A 17983-nucleotide genomic window follows, 5' to 3' on the forward strand; every position below is an offset into this window, starting at 1 on the left:
ATCTTTCTTGGAGTTCATGTCTCTGGTCCGTCACGAGCTACGCCAAATATTGAAGCAAATTACCTGCTTTAATATATATTGTGCTCTTTTATTAAAAACTTCAATAATTTTATTTTTTGCCATTAATTAACTTAAAAAAAAACATTCTAATCAATAGTGTTGAACCAGGAATTTCAATCCGGATTTTATTTATTTTTGGTTTGATATAAATTTTTATATCTAAGGGTCTAAAGGTTGGAAAGCTGCAGCCGTGTATGCTAGTATATTTATATATGTATCTATATAAATATATATATATATATATATATATATATTAATTTGTAAATATGAACAAACAGCACTCTTTTTGCACTAATTTATTAAATAAAGCGTTTTAATTTAAATCTGATATTGCGTGACTAGCCACTTGAAATTGAATTGAGAATTCGGCCACCGACAATCGTTGGTGGGGCAGAAGACAGTATATCGAACGACTTGTAACGGATGACACATAATGCTAATTTAGGTTTCTATATTTCAAATTTTAAATTATAAGACACTGATGTGAGACAAACCTAGTCTCGAAACGTTTGTGAAAATTATTATTTAATAAAATAGTGCAAAGAAGAGTGTTGTTTGTTCATATTTCTAAATTAATATCTATTTATCCACTCAGAATACATTTGTTGTATATATATATATATATATATATATATATATATATATATGTGTGTGTGTGTGTGTGTGTGTGTAAAATACCACGTTCCGCCTGTCAAATAATCCGGTGTCACGTTGAAATGCATAAAATCTAATTGTTCCATTTTATCTTAACCGCTTGTCACAGAACGACAAGGCAACTTGCCAATAAACAGAAAACACGAACACGGATATCAAATGATTGATTTCATTAGCCCCAAAAAAATCAGGGCTGGGTAACATCTGTCAGAATTGACGGAAGTGATACCTAGGTTATCTTATGACTTATTATAGCGTAAAAGAAAAGGAAACCAGTCAGAATGCATATTTAGGAAAGCCTTTTGCTCAACGTCATTGAATTAGTTGATAATTAAATGTTTAGTGTTCACCAACTGAGTGTGTCTTCATTAGGTTCTTTAAGCGATTACATTGGCATAGATGAAAAATCTGGATAATACTATTACAACTTGGTTATATGCCATTTAATAAAGTTTTTAACTAATTTTAACTTAGTTTCATGAAAACAGTAGTAAGTCTATTAGGCAACATTAATGTATTTAGCAGAATTTTATTAATAATGATAGTATGAGGCAATTTCTCAAGTATTCTTCTAGTCTGTCTTTCCATCTGGCAACACTATTCTCATCCTTGTGTGTTATGATAGTGTAAGGCAATTATATGCATTCTTTTATATCATTTTTGTCTCCACTGTTCCATTCGTCTGCTTTATCTGTCTGTCATATTGTCTTTGGTTGCAGGGATAGTGTAAGGCAATGATGTGAATAATTGTACACCATATAGTTTTTGTCGTAAATGTGTGCGTAAGGTTCACGATTAAAGTAAAATTTACTTGCTACTGTACAAGATGACATTTGAGTAAAAATAAATACATCATATAACAATTTTGAATAATGTTTATTAGTAATATGGTAACACTCGTGATGCACACATTTATTAGTGTCAACCATTATACACATTTATATAATGATAAATTATAAATTATATATTTATAATAGCATTAAAAATATGTATAATATTTAAAAACAATAATGTAATTAAATTCATACTTCAAATATGACATGATCGGTTTGTCATTGTAATTAGCATTTAGAAATGAACCTTTATTAGAGAAATGAAGTCATTACTGATTAATAAATTATATAAAATTCGTTCACAAAGTGGATTATGTTAAACAACGCCTAAAAAAATATTGTTTTCGCAACTTCACTCATCATGTAATTATGTTTAAAGAACTTCATGTAATTAAAATTAACATACATTTATTGACTGCTTGTATTTTTTTACGTTTTCGCTGGCTATAAAGTCTCATTCTTTGAACAGCTGTAATATCTGTCTTGCCTAAAAAATATTTTCCATTTTAATAAATTCAAAGATTTATAGAAACTACTTATAATATAGATTTTTTTTCGACGATTTTCATATATATTTTTTTGACTGTAGATACCATAGTCTTATAGATCATACTAAAATATTACGGACCTACGACAACTCGTTTAATTTTAAAAATTCTTCAAAGTTTGCAGAAATTAGTATCGTTTTTTTGACATTTGTCAAAATTAGACCTTAGATCGACGTTTTCCCAAAAACGCCTGAACCGATTTCAGAAATTTAAGTCATTCGATGTGTCTTGATTGAATTGAATACAACGTGTTTCCGATCACCTTCGAGTACTGTGTTAGAAGTTTAAGTAAATATGATTTTGCAACAAAACTGTTGACAGTCCCTGATATAAAGCTATATAGACGGAATAAATACATACATTAAACTAAATGCGTTATTATCTAACATGTATATATATATATATATATATATATATATATATATATATATATCTTGGATTTATATAATGGAACTATTGTATAAATACATAAAAATGAAGTTAACGAAAGAGGTTACCATCTTAAAAATACAATATTTATGTATTTATATATATACACACATACACAAAAATATATATCTTCTAAGATGTAATAAGATTTTACATTGAAATTCATCTCCGTTGTTTTTCATGATATTATTATACAATGTTGTTTTTCTCCAATGATATTATTGATTTTGTATTATAAGATTTTCATCCAGAAAAACTAAAAAAATGACTTGTTCCTTGTTATTGTTTTATAAACGATAAATAATCCATAAGTGCTTTAATATTAATGATTGTTATTAGAACAAATGCTCCAATTTGTTGTAAATTTTTTTTAAACTAGAATAAAAAACAAATTAAAAGTATGTTACCACGAATATACACCTGACCTTATTATATCTTTCTACCGTAAAACAGAGGAATGCTATATATACAAAATGCTACTAAATGTCATGTATTTGCTGTGAGATCAGACGTTTTACACATAAAATATAACTTTACTCATATGTTATCAAGCTATATCTCAAACATCCAGTTATGATAACATTGTTTTTGTGAATATTGTGCGTTTTCTAGGTTAGGTTTGCTATCTAAAACGTCTGACTGCACAGCAACCACATAGGATTTTTACAGTTTTTAGTACCACTTTATATGAAAACATAACATAGCCTTGCCATGATATCTGTTTTTTACATTTGTGCGTTTTCTAGGTTAGGTTTGCTATCTAAAACACCTGACTCTACAGCAACCACATCGGAGTTTGACAGTTTTTAGTACCACTTTATATGAAACCTGCTACATAACATAGCCTTGCCATAACATTGGTCTATTTTACGGCAGGATTGGCCCCGTAATCTTCATCATCATTAAGGCACAATCTTCATCATCATCATCATCATCTTTCTCACCTTTATTATGACTCTCTAACTTCATCATATGATATGACAAAATCATCTATTGCTTGCTATTTGGCAATTATAATTTCTGAAGTACATTTTTCTTACTAATAATTGAATAAACATTATTGTTTACGTTCAAATCTTAGGTGAATTATTTGTAAAATCTAGTTCATAAGTGCTCTACTCAATCTACGATCAACTAACTAAATATTCCAAATCCAATGCCAAACAAATGAATTTTTGACACATGAAACAAAATTCAAAATATTTTTGTTAATAAGTAGAAATATTTTTTTGTAATGTTAAATAATTTAGTAAAGTAAACCAAAATGCGACATGCATAAGTTAAAAAAAATAATGTATATACAATTTTAGACTTATTGCGTTATTTATTAAACTGAATTATATAATTGCATCTGCCAACATATACTGTTGACTGTATCTTATATTATTTTAATTTTTGGCACATCTCAGATGCTTTTCGGCAATAATAATGTAGACATTGCAGTTTTCTTGTATATTACATTCTAATATTATCTAAGCTCATAATTTCAGTTAAATTGAAATTTCAAGTGAATAGACATTTCTAGCAGATGACAGTTCAAATGTTTTAATGTCAAACAATGATAAGTTGTTCTCGGTAATTTTTGCCATTTATTTTTATAATATTATTATAGTTTTATAGTTCATTAAATCTTAAAAAAATTCTTTGACAAACTCTAAAGGAATTATCAAAATCCGAATAACCGTTTAGGAAAAGTATCAATTCATACACCCGTACAGAAGAATTTTATATATAAGATATATATATATTATATATATATATATATATATATATATATATATATACTAGCTGACCGACAGACGTTGTTCTGTACCTACGTCTACAATTTTTCAATATTTTATACTAATATTACTGCTTAGTTAAAAATAATAATTACTGTTTTTTGAATTACTATTTACACCAATATATGAGTGATGTTGAATGTTGAACTGTTTCAAATAAAATGATTGTTCTCAATTCCCACAGTTCACACTTTAATTATTCATTTAACAAATATTAAAAAATGTTCAATAAAATTGTATATTAAAAATTATACACTGCGATTTATAGAACAAATTTATTTCCAATAGCTCAATTTATTTTATTGCATTTGAGGGTTATATAGTATTTTTAGTCATACTTGTAGATGTGGATGCATAAATGAATGATTTTTTTTTATTCACGACTAAAACATTGATTTTCCAAATTAATCACACTAAAAATGATCGTCTGCCTTTTTGATTTATGGTCATAGCATAAGATACTCATGTTGAAAATTGAAATCTTTTAAAAAGTACAACAAATTCAGAAAGAATTAATATATAGCATTCGCGGCAAAGGTGCAATATCACCTTTTATTTTTCTACCCAAAATAATTGCTTCAATAATGTTGCCTATAATTTTTATAATTTAGTACCATATTTTAACTGGCTTTAAGTAATTTTAATATCTAAATTACATTTTTTTCTCTAATAAATCAATATACATTATTGCTTAAGTTTATATTTGAAGTCAATTAATTTGTCAAATCCTGTTCACATGTGCTCTATTCAACTTACGATCAACAAAATTATTGCTCTGTAAATTTTTTACTGTGCTCTAATTTACTTGATATTTTGGGAATAGGCTAATCTTTATTTTAAGTTCAGAAGTAAAAACAATTTGCACTCCGTCACCATCCACCGCATTAATTGGATTATTACTCTTTTAATTCTAATTTTATCAGAACTTGTAATACACTATTTTAAAGGTGATTAAATGAGCTACAACTTTCTTTATCATAAATTTTACCGTAACTTCTTTTATTGTGAAACGGCGAAGGGTTAAAGGGCTCGAAAGACCTCTTGTTGGACAGCCGTGCACTCCTTAATTAATACCTCTATCAATATTTGTGTAATGGAAAAATAATAAACAGCAATAATTAGTCAGAAAAATACCTCGAATTTTCATATATATATACTTTTATACGTATTCTTTCAGAGATATTATAATGAAAATTGGATGTTTTTTTTTTTTAAGAATTTTTTTTCATGAAATCATGAGTTTTTGAAAATCGTTTGTACTAAAGTTGTGGTATTTTCCAGAATCCATTAAGATCTCTTAAACCAAGTTAATTCTAGATGGAATACGATTATTTTTAAATTTGGTGGAAATGGCACTGAAAAACTATTTGATTTAAATGAAAAGACATTATGTGCGTCTTTTATTTGCATCGTAGTTTACTCATTTTACACGAAGGTACTCATTTTAAAGCTTATTTTGAGCACTATAAAAACCCATTTTCATACCTAGCCTAATAATGTTCCTAAAGCACTATAAAATAGCAATTTATTAAGATTTTAATTGATATAATTTTGTTCAATATATGATTTTTGTTAAAATGTATATTTTTGAAGATATTAGCAAAAAACGATGAAAAACGCAAAAAAGAAACAAATTTTTAGTAGCTAACAGTAACTTGAAAAGTATTTGCTTTTTTGAAAAACATTATTAAACATTTTTCTCTTATAATTAGTTCTTTTATCCACACCCAACGTTATTACATCACTGAAAAGAAATGGCATCCCCCCGGGTAGTGCAAAGGAGTCTAAATTGTTTACACTTTTGAACTTGAGAGTAAGATGAGCCTAATTCCAAAATTCCAAACGAATTAGAAAACAGTAAAAAATATTTCAGACCCGAAGCAGCCCATTGAGTAAATATTCCGTACAAATGCCAACCATATGAATTTTTGACACAATGAAACTTCTAAATAATTTTTGAATAAGTAATTTTTTTTGTATTGTGACTTAGTATAGTAAGGCAAAACGACCGCAAATTGAATATTTTTGAGCGCAATCACTTATGGTTTGTCTCCTTTGCACGAATGCGTACGGCAAATCTGTTCGCAAAGTGCGCAAACAAAATTATTGCAAGCAAAAGCAATCTACGCGCAGTTGAGAACACGATTCGCCGTGCGCGTCAGACGCATGCGCAGACTGTCAAACGCATGTTATATTATTTGCATCTTATATTAATTTAATTTTTGGCACATCTCTGCTGCTTTTCGGTATTAATAATGTAGACATCACATTTTCCTTATTCATAATCATGAATTTATTATATTTTAATATTGCTTAGCCTGTAAGTGAATAGAAATGTTTGGCAAATGACAGTCTTCAATTGTTTTTAATGTCAAACTAAGCTTCAAATATTTTCAAGGGCAAACAATGATAAGCGGTTTTGTAATTTTTCTATTTATTTCTACAATCTAACTATATTTCTATGAATCAAAACATTCTAGAAAATTTCCCGAACAAACTTCAGGAAGATTCATGAAAATCCGAATTATAGTTTAGGAGGATTAATGAAACTTACATTGTTACAGAAGAATTTTATATATAAGATATATATACCTATATTTCCTTCCTGTGAAGAAGTACTATGTGCGGAAGTACTTTTCACTTACCGGGTCCGCCAGTTTTTTTCTCAGTCGCATGTTTTTTCTCCCGAAAATTTATACGTTTGGGCGGTTTTTGCTTAAAACGGATTCTATTTCCATCGGTTGACTTATGACCAGAGAGAAAAATTGGTTTGCATATGTTCAGTTCAGAGTTTTTTACTAAAGTAAGTTCGTACTAAGCGGAGGATTTAGGGTTTTTTGGGTCAAAGGACTAATCCTCAAGGAAAAAAGGTTGTCCTGAAATGCTGACTTTTGAATATTGATAATTAATAGGGAAATAAAATAAATGATTATTTTGTTCAAAATGTGATGAATGAATGTCAATATTTTAATATTGATGATTAATTATGATGTAGTAAAATCGATATAATGATTGCGATATAATAATTAATATAACTAGTTGATATTGGTATTTTGCCTTGAGGCAAGTTACATGAACTTCCCGACATGTGTAAATAATCGACTTAATCAATAATAAATTAATTAATTTATGAGTGATTAAAAGTAGTTCGAGTGGATTTATTACATATCATTGAAAACGAACGAACACGCTAACTCGGAGTGTTTTCTAAAAGCAAATTTTCACAAATCAATGATTTTTATAATTGAACCAGTTTCCATAGCACTTTAATGGTTTAGTATGTTCATTAAAACCAAGTACTCTATCGTTATACCAAGTAAATCGTCTAATTTTAATTTTAACAAACGTTAAAAAAGCTACTCATTTTCTCAGACTTCGATGATTTTTTTTTAAATTAAACTACTTGTCGTAAGGCCGTAATATTTCAGTAAGTTCTATAAGACTATGATATATATCGCCAAAAAAAAGTTCCATAAAAATCATCTTTTTTTTCAACAGTTAATTACAATAAACCGGCACAGTAGATTTTCACCTAAAACTAATCAGTATCGTTCTCAAATAATATCTTTCGAACAGTTTTTGATTTTTTTAAATCGATTCAGTAGTATGAGCTTAAATGTGGACGAAAAGTTTAACATTCTCTTCCAAATTTCAAAGAAACGGCTCGGACGATTATTGCACAAAACAGAGAAACGATAATCCTTATCGAGATACATCAAATGGCTTCTAAATTTCTGAAATCGGTTGAGGCGTTTTTGAGCAAACGTCGATGAAAGTTCTAATTTTGGCAAATGCCAAAAAAACGATACTAATTTTTGCAAACTTTGACGAATTTTTAAAGCTAAACGAGTTGTCGTAGTGCTGTAATATTTTAGTATGATCTAGAAGACTATGGTATCTACCGTCAAAAAAATAATAATAAAAATCGTCGAAAAAATTTTTTTAACACTATATTACAAGAAAACGGCCCGGCCGATCTCTACCAAAAACTAATCAGCACGATTCCCAACCTATATCTTGTGAAGAGTTTTTGAATTTTCAAAATAGATTCAGAATTGTGGGCTAAAACGTGGATGAATTTTTTTTCACTTTTCTGCTATTTACAAAGAAACGGCTCGCCCGATCGTCGCACAAAATTGAGAAACGCTAGTCCTCATCGAGATACATCGAATGGCTTTTAAATTTTTGTAATCGGTCTAGCCGTTTTTGAGAAAATACCGATTTACGGCAAAAAATCTGTTCACACACACATACACGCACACACATACTTTTTCCAAATGTGGTCTCATTCGATTCAGAATGGCTTGAAACATCGAGAAAACGTCAAATCAGCGAATCGGATTTTTTGATGAAAACATAAACTTCTCCTTCGGGAAGTTGAATATACTATACTGAAAGACTTATTGTTAATTTTATTTTCAAACCCAGAATTTTTTGCAAAACTATGATTAGTTATTGGATTTGAATAAAAGTTTTCTCGTAGATATTAAATTGTGTTAGTTTTATTTAAAATGTGTTTTCTCTATTTAGTAATTCAAATCCGCACTTTTTACCAACATGCCCCTCACGATCATATACGAAGACTCCTATGCATGACCTCCCTTACATCGAAGATGGGGCATCCTCCCCCGTGTGGGGGGCAGAGGTTTTAGTTAACAAAAAAAGAAGCAAAGTTTTTGACATTGATATATATTGGCCACTTACCCCTATATGTTGCCCACATCTCGAGTACATACATAACGGACTAACGGACGAACGTACATTTTTGGATCCGTTACTACTTGTAGGAGAGATACTCGAGTTAACGAGGACGATTTTTTACACTAAATTGCATCCTTAATCAGAGATGTAAGGGAGGAATAGTTACTGATACACTGAAGCATGGAAGCTCACTAATTAGAAACAAATACAATAAAGTACGTGTGAAAGAGGTTTTAATAAATAAAAATTTCAAGGAAAAAGTTTTTTCCAAAATTAATTTGGCTACTACTAAAACTTAAATTTATTACGCAAGAAAATCTAAGTGGTAGTTTTGTTTTCTCGATTTTTTAAGACATTCCGAGTTGTTTGACACCAAGAAAAAGCATGTGTGCAGTTAGCTTTCGAAAACCTGACTGAAATCCAATGGTTTTTGAATTTTTGAAATCTGATGATTGCACCGATTTCAAAAAATCAAAAACACCCATTTGATGAAACTAGCTTGGAATACAAATATTTTTAACATCCTGTGAAGAGCCTGATACAATATTTTTTACTATTGATTACGGCTTGCTTATGAATGATTTAATTAATAAACTAGTTGGTTTGGTATTTAGCCTTGAGGCAAATTACATGAACTTCCCGATATGTGTAAATAATCGACTTAATCAAAAAAAAAAGTATAAATAATATACTTCATCAATCCTACTCAAAAAAAACGATAATAATTTTAGCAAAGTTTGACGAATTTTTAAAATTAAACTACTTGTCGTAAGGCCATAATATTTCAGTAAGTTCTATAAGACCATGATGTATATCGCCAAAAAAAGTTCCATGAAAATCGGCTTAAATTTTTTTTCAGCAGTTAATTACAAGAAAACGGCTCGGTAGATTTTCATCTAAAACTGATTAGTATCAATCCCAACTAATATCTTTCGAACAGTTTTTGATTTTTTAAAATCGGTTCGGTAGGATGAGCTTAAATGTGGACGAAAATTTAACACTTTTTTTCAACATTTAATTACAAGAAAACGGCTCGGTAGATTTTCACCTAAAATTAATCAGCATCATTCCCAACTAATATCTTTCGAACAGTTTTTGATTTTTTAAAATCGGTTCGGTAGGATGAGCTTAAATGTGGACGAAAATTTCACACTTTTTTTCAACAGTTAATTACAAGAAAACGGCTCGGTAGATTTTCACCTAAAATTAATCAGCATCATTCCCAAATGATATCCTTCGAACAGTTTTTGATTTTTTAAAATCGGTTCGGTAGGATGAGCTTAAATGTGGACGAAAATTTAACACTTTTTTCAACAGTTAATTACAAGAAAACGGCTCGGTAGATTTTCACCTAAAATTAATCAGCATCATTCCTAACTAATATCTTTCGAACAGTTTTTGATTTTTTAAAATCGGTTCGGTAGGATGAGCTTAAATGTGGACGAAAATTTAACACTTTTTTTCAACAGTTAATTACAAGAAAACGGCTCGGTAGATTTTCACCTAAAACTAATCAGTACCAGTCCCAACTAATATCTTTCGAACAGTTTTTGATTTTCTAAAATCGGTTCGGTAGGATGAGCTTAAATGTGGACGAAAAGTTTAACACTTTTTTTCAAATTGCAAAGAAACGGCTTGGCAGATCGTTGCACAAAACTGACAAACGATAGTCCTCACCAAAATACATCAAATAGCTTTTAAATTTCTAAAATCGGCTCAGGCGTTTTTGAGAAAACGTCGATCAAAGGTCTACATCTGACAAATGCCAAAAAAACAATACCAATTTTTGCAAACTTTGACGAATTTTTAAAGCTGAACCTGTTGTCGTAGGGCCGTAATATTTTAGTATGATATAGAAGACTATGGTATCTACCATCAAAAAAATAATCATAAAAATCGTCGAAATTTTTTTTTTAAAAACTTTATTACAAGAAAACGGCCCGGCCGATCTCTACCAAAAACTAATCAGCACGATTCCCAACCAATATCTTTCGAACGATTTTTGAATTTTCAAAATCGATTCATAACTGCGGGCTAAAACGTGGACGAAAGAGTTTTCACTTCTCTGCTATTTACGAAGAAACGGTTTGGCCGAATCGTCGCACAAAACTGACAAACAATAGTCCTCATCGAGATACATCGAATGGCTTTTAAATTTTTGAAATCGGTCCAGCCGTTTTTTGAGAAAACGGCGATTTACGGCAAAAAATCTGTTGGTGCACACGCACACACACACATACACACACACACACACATACTTTTTCCAAATTTGGTCTCATTCGATTCAGAATGGCTTGAAACGTCGAGAAAACATAGAATTAGCGAATCGGATTTTTTTTATGAAAACATAAACTTCTCCTTCGGGAAGTTAACTAGTGGTGTATGGCTTCGAGGATTGTTAAATGTTTTCAAATATATTATTATAAATACTGCAATTTTTATTATTCGTATTTTATAGACAAAATAAAAGAGCTTATGAATTGGGCGACGAAGTTTATATATGTTTACACAAAAAGATAAAAACTTAATCAAGCGGAGTTAGAGTATGTTAATGGAGTTAATGAAGGAACTTACCTCACATTTCTAAGAATTATATAAACTGAATTATATAAGTATATACTGAAGTATATAAGTGAATTTTATAATTTTAGATAGAAAAAATATTTTTTTTTATTTTATTTTAGAGAAATAATTTTTTTCTTCCTAAATTAATCGTTTCTTCGCAAGCAAAATGTTTTTGGAATCATTCGAATCCAAAGCTTTGTCTTCTTAAAAACTCAATTTCCATTTTCTGCACTCTTGCTTCATGTCTCGGAAACGGCTGGACCGACTTCTGCCAAAAACTAATCAGCACGTCTCCTTATCAATAGGATTCGAATGTTTTCTGAATTATTCCGGTTAACCCGTATTACCACATAAACACACACACATACATAAATTTTTTTAGGTGCAAAATCACAATCAGAAACCTTCAGAAAAAATTAACATTTTCAATTTTTTGCGATTACTATAACTTCCCCTACGGGAAGTTAATATTATAATATAAAATTCGTGTGAAAGGGACTTTATTAAATGAAATTACTACAAAATTTATTTGGTTGTCTCTAAAAAGTAAATTTATCTCAATTTGTTTTTAATTTCCTGAAGAAGTTTGTTTTCTAAAAAATCCGATTTGCTAATTTTATGTTTTCTCGATGTTTCTAGTCATTCTGAATCCAATGAGACTAAATTTTGAAAAAGTATATATGTGTGTATGTTTCCCCAAAAACGGCTTCAACGATTTCAAAAATTCAAAAGTCGTTCAATGTAACTCGATAAGGACTAGGGTTTGCGAGTTTTGCACAATGATCAGCCAAGCCTTTTCTTTGTAAATAGCAGTAAAGTGAAAATTTTTTAGTCCACGTTTTAGTTGTCGTCAATTATTACATCTATCAGGAAGTTTTTGCAACTTGCCTTAAGGCAAAATGCTACTTTCGACTAGTTTTAGTTTCTTTTTGTCAGAAAATCCTACATGCTAATTTTATGTACTCTAGACATTTTAAGTCATTCTGAACCGGTTGACACTGAAATTAATCTCATACCATATACTTAGTGTGAGATTTTTTTTCCGAAATCTGACCTTTCGTTGACGTTTTTTTAAAAACGACTGCACCGATTTTAAAATTTAAATACCATTCGATGAAACTATTTTTAATGTTAAAATGAATTTATAGTTAAGTTAAAATTCTATTAAGACAATTTTCTGGGAAAAGAAATAAGAACGCGACTTATGCGAAAAAGGCATTTGATAGAATATGGGTAATATGTTCCTAAGATTAGAATCAGGTGTAAAGTGATGCAGGAAATCGTATTAACATGATTTTCTGAACTATGCTCTGTTGCATTTATATATAATTCCTTATGTGATGTATTATGCGGGAAATCGTATTAAGCATTATTCTCTTAACGAGGTTCTTATTGCTTTTATATATGAAGCCTTGTCTATTGGCAAGTAGCTAAAAATAATTCGTGGTGGTGTACGGCATCGTGTCTTGAGGCAATTTGCTGGAACTTCCTGAAATTTATGAAAAAATAGATTTATTGGAGAATTTTGATTATTTTTTAAAAAAACATTGATGAATCAAAATCTGGAATAAATTATTATCTATGGTTTATGGCAGATAGATATTTATTGAAAATCAATTCTGGACAAACTAAGATCCTAATTAAGGAATTTTTCGAGATCTGTTTGATTTGAATATTTTGGTCAAACTATTATTGAAACCGGGCAGAATGTATTATTAATGTAGAACCAGTTGAAGTGCACTTGTGACGTCAACTTTATTTGGTAATATTGCCTTTAGTGGATTTTAGTGAATCTATCTAAATTTTTGTGAAATATGGCCAGATGCGGAATCTTTAAATGATAATTTTGAAAATCTTGTGTTTTTTTATAGGATTGACAACAAAAGTTGGTAATAAATTGGTCAGTGCAGTCAGTCACTTGAAGAACTCTCCAGAACGTATTTTGAGAGTATATATTTGAGTATATCATACACATTGAATTTTTTTTGAAAATTTTAATAATTTTTGAAAATGTTGAAATATTTAAGTGGTTTGATCTATAATGTTGAATCATTTAAATCGGTTGTTTCTTGCACCCGAACTCGTTGAGGGAAATTTGTATCCGCACATACATACACACATCTATTTTTTCTGATTATAAGATATGCCAAAATGTTCAGAAACTTTTGAAACGTGAAGATGTATACAAATTTTATTTTCGATTTTTTGCGATTACTATAATTCCTTACGGGAAAATAAAAAGCTCAAATTTTTCAGAAAAATTCAAAACAATAAAAAAATGTAACTTTTAAAAAAGTCATTTTTTCAAAATTTTCAAAAATTCTCAAAAATCTAATTTTTTCATAGTTTCCAAAAATTTCAATTTTTGGTCCGGAAAGTTCCATCAATTTGCCTTAAGGTACGATGATAGAAGCCACGACTAGTTTTTATGATCGATTCTATCGCAATTTGATCCTGCTAATTATTTTTAATGCTTGTCCTGTCTTTGAGAACAAGGCAGTCCGCGACCTGAATAAAAAGCTTTCGCACAACATTATGGTAAATGTGTTGACGTTTATCATTCACATAAATAAAAGTGGAAACTAGTCTAGAATATATATATATATATATATATATATATATATATATATATATATATATATATATATATAACAATGATATATAGGACACTTTGAAAATTATGTCTATCATTCATATCTACTATTGTATATCGCATATATGTATATATCATTTTACAAATTACATGCGTATATATCCGAGCAAATTTTTGCAAAACAGATAAATTACAATTATATTCGCTTACACATAATGTATATATATATATATATATATATATATACATGTATGTATATATGTATATATGTACATATACACATGTATATATCGTGGGCCAGATAATAAATAATTTTGATATTTGCTAGTCCCCCGTTGAGTTGAAATATTGCGGTTCATTTATACAGGAATGTAGGTGTATATATACATTTATATATTTATATACCTAAACTCACACACACACATACTTATATATATTCATATACATATAAATATATAGATATTTTATTTTGAATCTGCTAAATCTAAAGAAGCGCCTCAGCCGATTGTCGCGAAAAACTAAAGGTGATTCTTTATTGACGTGATTTGAGTTTCAACAAATAGCTTATAGCAAGAAAACGTCGAAGATAACAAAAAATTTGGTTTGCGCGTAGAGACGAAATATCAAAGCGCATAAGCGCCGCGTAGTCGTCTAACATGTAAACATTAGTGCGATACCCATATAAATGTACAAAAAATTTTTGCCTTTTTATTAACTTCCCGTAGGGTAAGTTATAATAATCGCAAAAAAATCGAAAATGAAAATCTTTATATATCTTTACGTTTCAAAGGTTTTTGAACATTTTGGCATATCTTAGAAAAAAATGGATGTATGTGTGTGTGTGTGGATACAAATTTTCGTCGACGAATTCGAAAACATTCGATTCTTACTGATAAGGAAACGTGCTGATTAGTTTTCGGCAAAGGCAGGTCAAGTCGTTTTGAAGATACGGAGCAAAAAGTGCCAAAAATGGTATTTTCAGTTTTGGAGAGAACAGAGCATCCGATTTGAATAATTCAAAAAACATTTCATTTGTATTGACGAAATGGAGAACAGATGAAATTTTTGGAAAGGCAGGTTTAGCGTTTCTGATGTTCCAATAAAAAAATGCCATTTGTCGGTTAAAAATGTTTATTTGACATATGCGCATCAAGTTATCACATTTTATAGATATTTTAATAATGAGAACAAATTTTGTTCTTATTTCTATGGGTTCCGTACCAATGTTTATCCATTATAGTGCGAAACGGCGCTTACGCGCTTCGAATTTTCGTTTCTATGCAACTACAGTATTTATTTATAATAATCTATTTGAAAACATTAAATATTCCTCGAACATTTCGTTACGGTACGGGAAGTTCAAGCAATTTGCCTTAAGGCACGATGCCATACACCACTAGTTCTTTAAATTAATTTCTTTCTACAATCATAGCAATATCTCTTATATAATCAAAATGTAAAAAATAATGACTAAATCACAATATTTCTAATGAAAAATTATTATTCTCTTATTAGGACTTCTCATGAAAGTCTTCAAATAAAAAATAGTTTTCTATTATTTAATTATGTGATTAATTTGAATATCTATAAATATTTTATATTATCTTCGGGCTTGTCGAGATAATCAAGTGCAGCTTCAAATAAATACTCATACTGTTCCTGCAAAAGATATAAAAATTTATAGGATTATTTGTAGTAGAATAGATATGGATAAGTAAATCCCTACCTCTTTTCGAACAAATTCCTTCCTGTATTTCCTGATGGTCCTTAAGGCGAGTGGGACATCACATTCGTCATCTATCCTCATTTTTTCGATGACAAACACTAGTGCAGCGAACAGACCACAAGCAGTTGCTCCATCACTAAGATAATAATAATTGGATAAAATATATTTAAGTAATAAACCACATCGAATTGTATTGTTATATTACTAGCAAGTCAGAAGAATAGGACTCTTTTCAAATTCACTCCCTACAATCCAGTCCCTAACCACTTCCCACAATTGGACAAGGATGTTAGTTCCATGAGGTGCATCTCTTGAAGGCAAGGTCTCATCACTTTTCCAACCTTTCCATTGCATCACCTTAACTTCTGAATGACTTGTGATTATTCACAAGTACATCATAGACTGTGTAGAAGTCGCTATCGCCCTTATTCAAAGTTTTTATAGTAATACGAGGTGATGGTTTCATTTCTTGGTTGATACGAGTTGGTACGAACTTGACCACTGTCTATAAGATTAACATAATATAAATGTTAGAAGACTATTTCATTGACTAACTTACAGGATCCGTTACATCAACTTCGTTAAATACGATCACAATCTTGACTCTCTTGTCAAAGATCATTCTCCAGTAGTCGTCAATAGTTTGTTCCAAAGGAAAATGTGTGACGATGAACTGTTCCTTGGTTTTGAATCCATCCACAAGTACTGCATTTATGTAATCCGAATCAGGATTTGTTAAAATCGCTCGCGTGATGACGACCCTTCCTTTTTTGCCTGTAATAAGAGTAATTTAGGAGCAAATTCAAGTAATGATCATGAAATTCACATACCAGCAATTATATTGTTTCTGTTTTCCGGCCTTGCAATATATTTTGGTTTTGGTTAATCTTTGATTCCTGTAATATAATCGTCTTTCCATGATAGTTGATCTAAAGATTTCCATTGATCAAATAATGTATTGAGAATTTTCATCTGGTGAATTGTTTGTTTTAATTGAAAACACGGTATGGCAGTCGGCTTGCCGAATAGAGTTTCCAGAACCGTCATATGCACTAATTTGTACAGATCCTGGATTAAAAAAAGCCATTAGATGAAATTGTCGTTAATTATTTTGCTCATCCGTTTTACCTCAGAATTAACGAGTTTTGCTCTTTGTTTTCGAATTTGGTTCAGATAATGCAAAACGTCTATTTTATCAGTCGCACGTGCCATGTTGACGCAAATATCTGCCAGAGTGATGGTACCAGTTCTGCCATCGTCGGCACTGAAAGAAACAAAAAGTACTAAAAACTATAGTAAATAAGATTAAGTATTCAAATAAATTTAACCTGCAGTGAACCACTTTTGGACCATTTTGTGATGAAACCTTCTGAAACTCTGCCAATAATGGAACAAGAGAATCCGCATACCGAGTTGTTTCGTACTCGGGCCAAGCAGTATAATGCAGATGTACAACCTAGAAATTGATGTTAATATTTACTACATCCTTAAATTAACACGAAATTCGACTCTCCTTTACTAACCGAAGATCGTTCATCTCCAGAGCTAATCAACAATTTTCTGACAACATAATCACCGCAGCTTTTCATGATTTCAACATTGGTTATCGTGATCTTTCCATATCGTTTGCTTGTTTTATCTATTTCGGGCCAATATTGGAAGCATTTTTCCTGAATTTAAAATAAATATAACGGAAAATCACCAAGAACTACTAAGAATATATAACTTTGCATCCTTACTAAATTCTTTTCCTGAAATTGTGTCAACATGCAGATGACTGAAACTTTTTCCTGCAAAATCATTCGCCAGAAGTCGTAGGCAGTATTCTCCTTTGGCCCTTGGGTCGCAATATACTCCCTGGGCCTTTCAAAACCCTAAACAAATTTCATATATTAGACATTTTTTTGTTTTAGATATTGTTATTTGTAATGTTGCTCACATTGATGTAACTAGCGTTGATGCAATCAGAACAAGAATCTTTCGGAAGTGGATTCAGTTTTACTCTTGTTTTGTCATCTGAAAGGGAATAAAGAAAATATCAATGATAATCGTATCATCATTAAAAATATCGATACCTACATGGCAAAGTGTGA

The 17983-nt window shown here is 30.1% G+C and overlaps 1 protein-coding gene across 1 annotated transcript in view; it reads right to left on the reverse strand.

The window, feature by feature from the left end:
- Positions 1 to 15748: 15748 nt before the first annotated feature.
- Positions 15749 to 17983, reverse strand: part of LOC113391066 (receptor-type tyrosine-protein phosphatase kappa-like) — a 17146-nt gene continuing 14911 nt past the window's right edge. The window contains exons 2-11 of the mRNA XM_026627040.1: positions 17830 to 17906; positions 17630 to 17764; positions 17414 to 17560; positions 17219 to 17346; positions 17019 to 17154; positions 16913 to 16958; positions 16450 to 16664; positions 16265 to 16395; positions 15891 to 16026; positions 15749 to 15823 (exon numbers count right to left, since the gene is read on the reverse strand). Of these exons, the coding sequence (XP_026482825.1) occupies positions 15749 to 15823; positions 15891 to 16026; positions 16265 to 16395; positions 16450 to 16664; positions 16913 to 16958; positions 17019 to 17154; positions 17219 to 17346; positions 17414 to 17560; positions 17630 to 17764; positions 17830 to 17906 (1226 nt within the window). The remainder of the gene's footprint in view (positions 15824 to 15890; positions 16027 to 16264; positions 16396 to 16449; positions 16665 to 16912; positions 16959 to 17018; positions 17155 to 17218; positions 17347 to 17413; positions 17561 to 17629; positions 17765 to 17829; positions 17907 to 17983) is intronic.

This window comes from Ctenocephalides felis, unplaced genomic scaffold, assembly GCF_003426905.1.
Source record: "Ctenocephalides felis isolate EL2017-DRISC unplaced genomic scaffold, ASM342690v1 CF-g0.4_SCAFFOLD_00845, whole genome shotgun sequence".
In the NCBI taxonomy this organism is placed as follows: domain Eukaryota; kingdom Metazoa; phylum Arthropoda; class Insecta; order Siphonaptera; family Pulicidae; genus Ctenocephalides; species Ctenocephalides felis.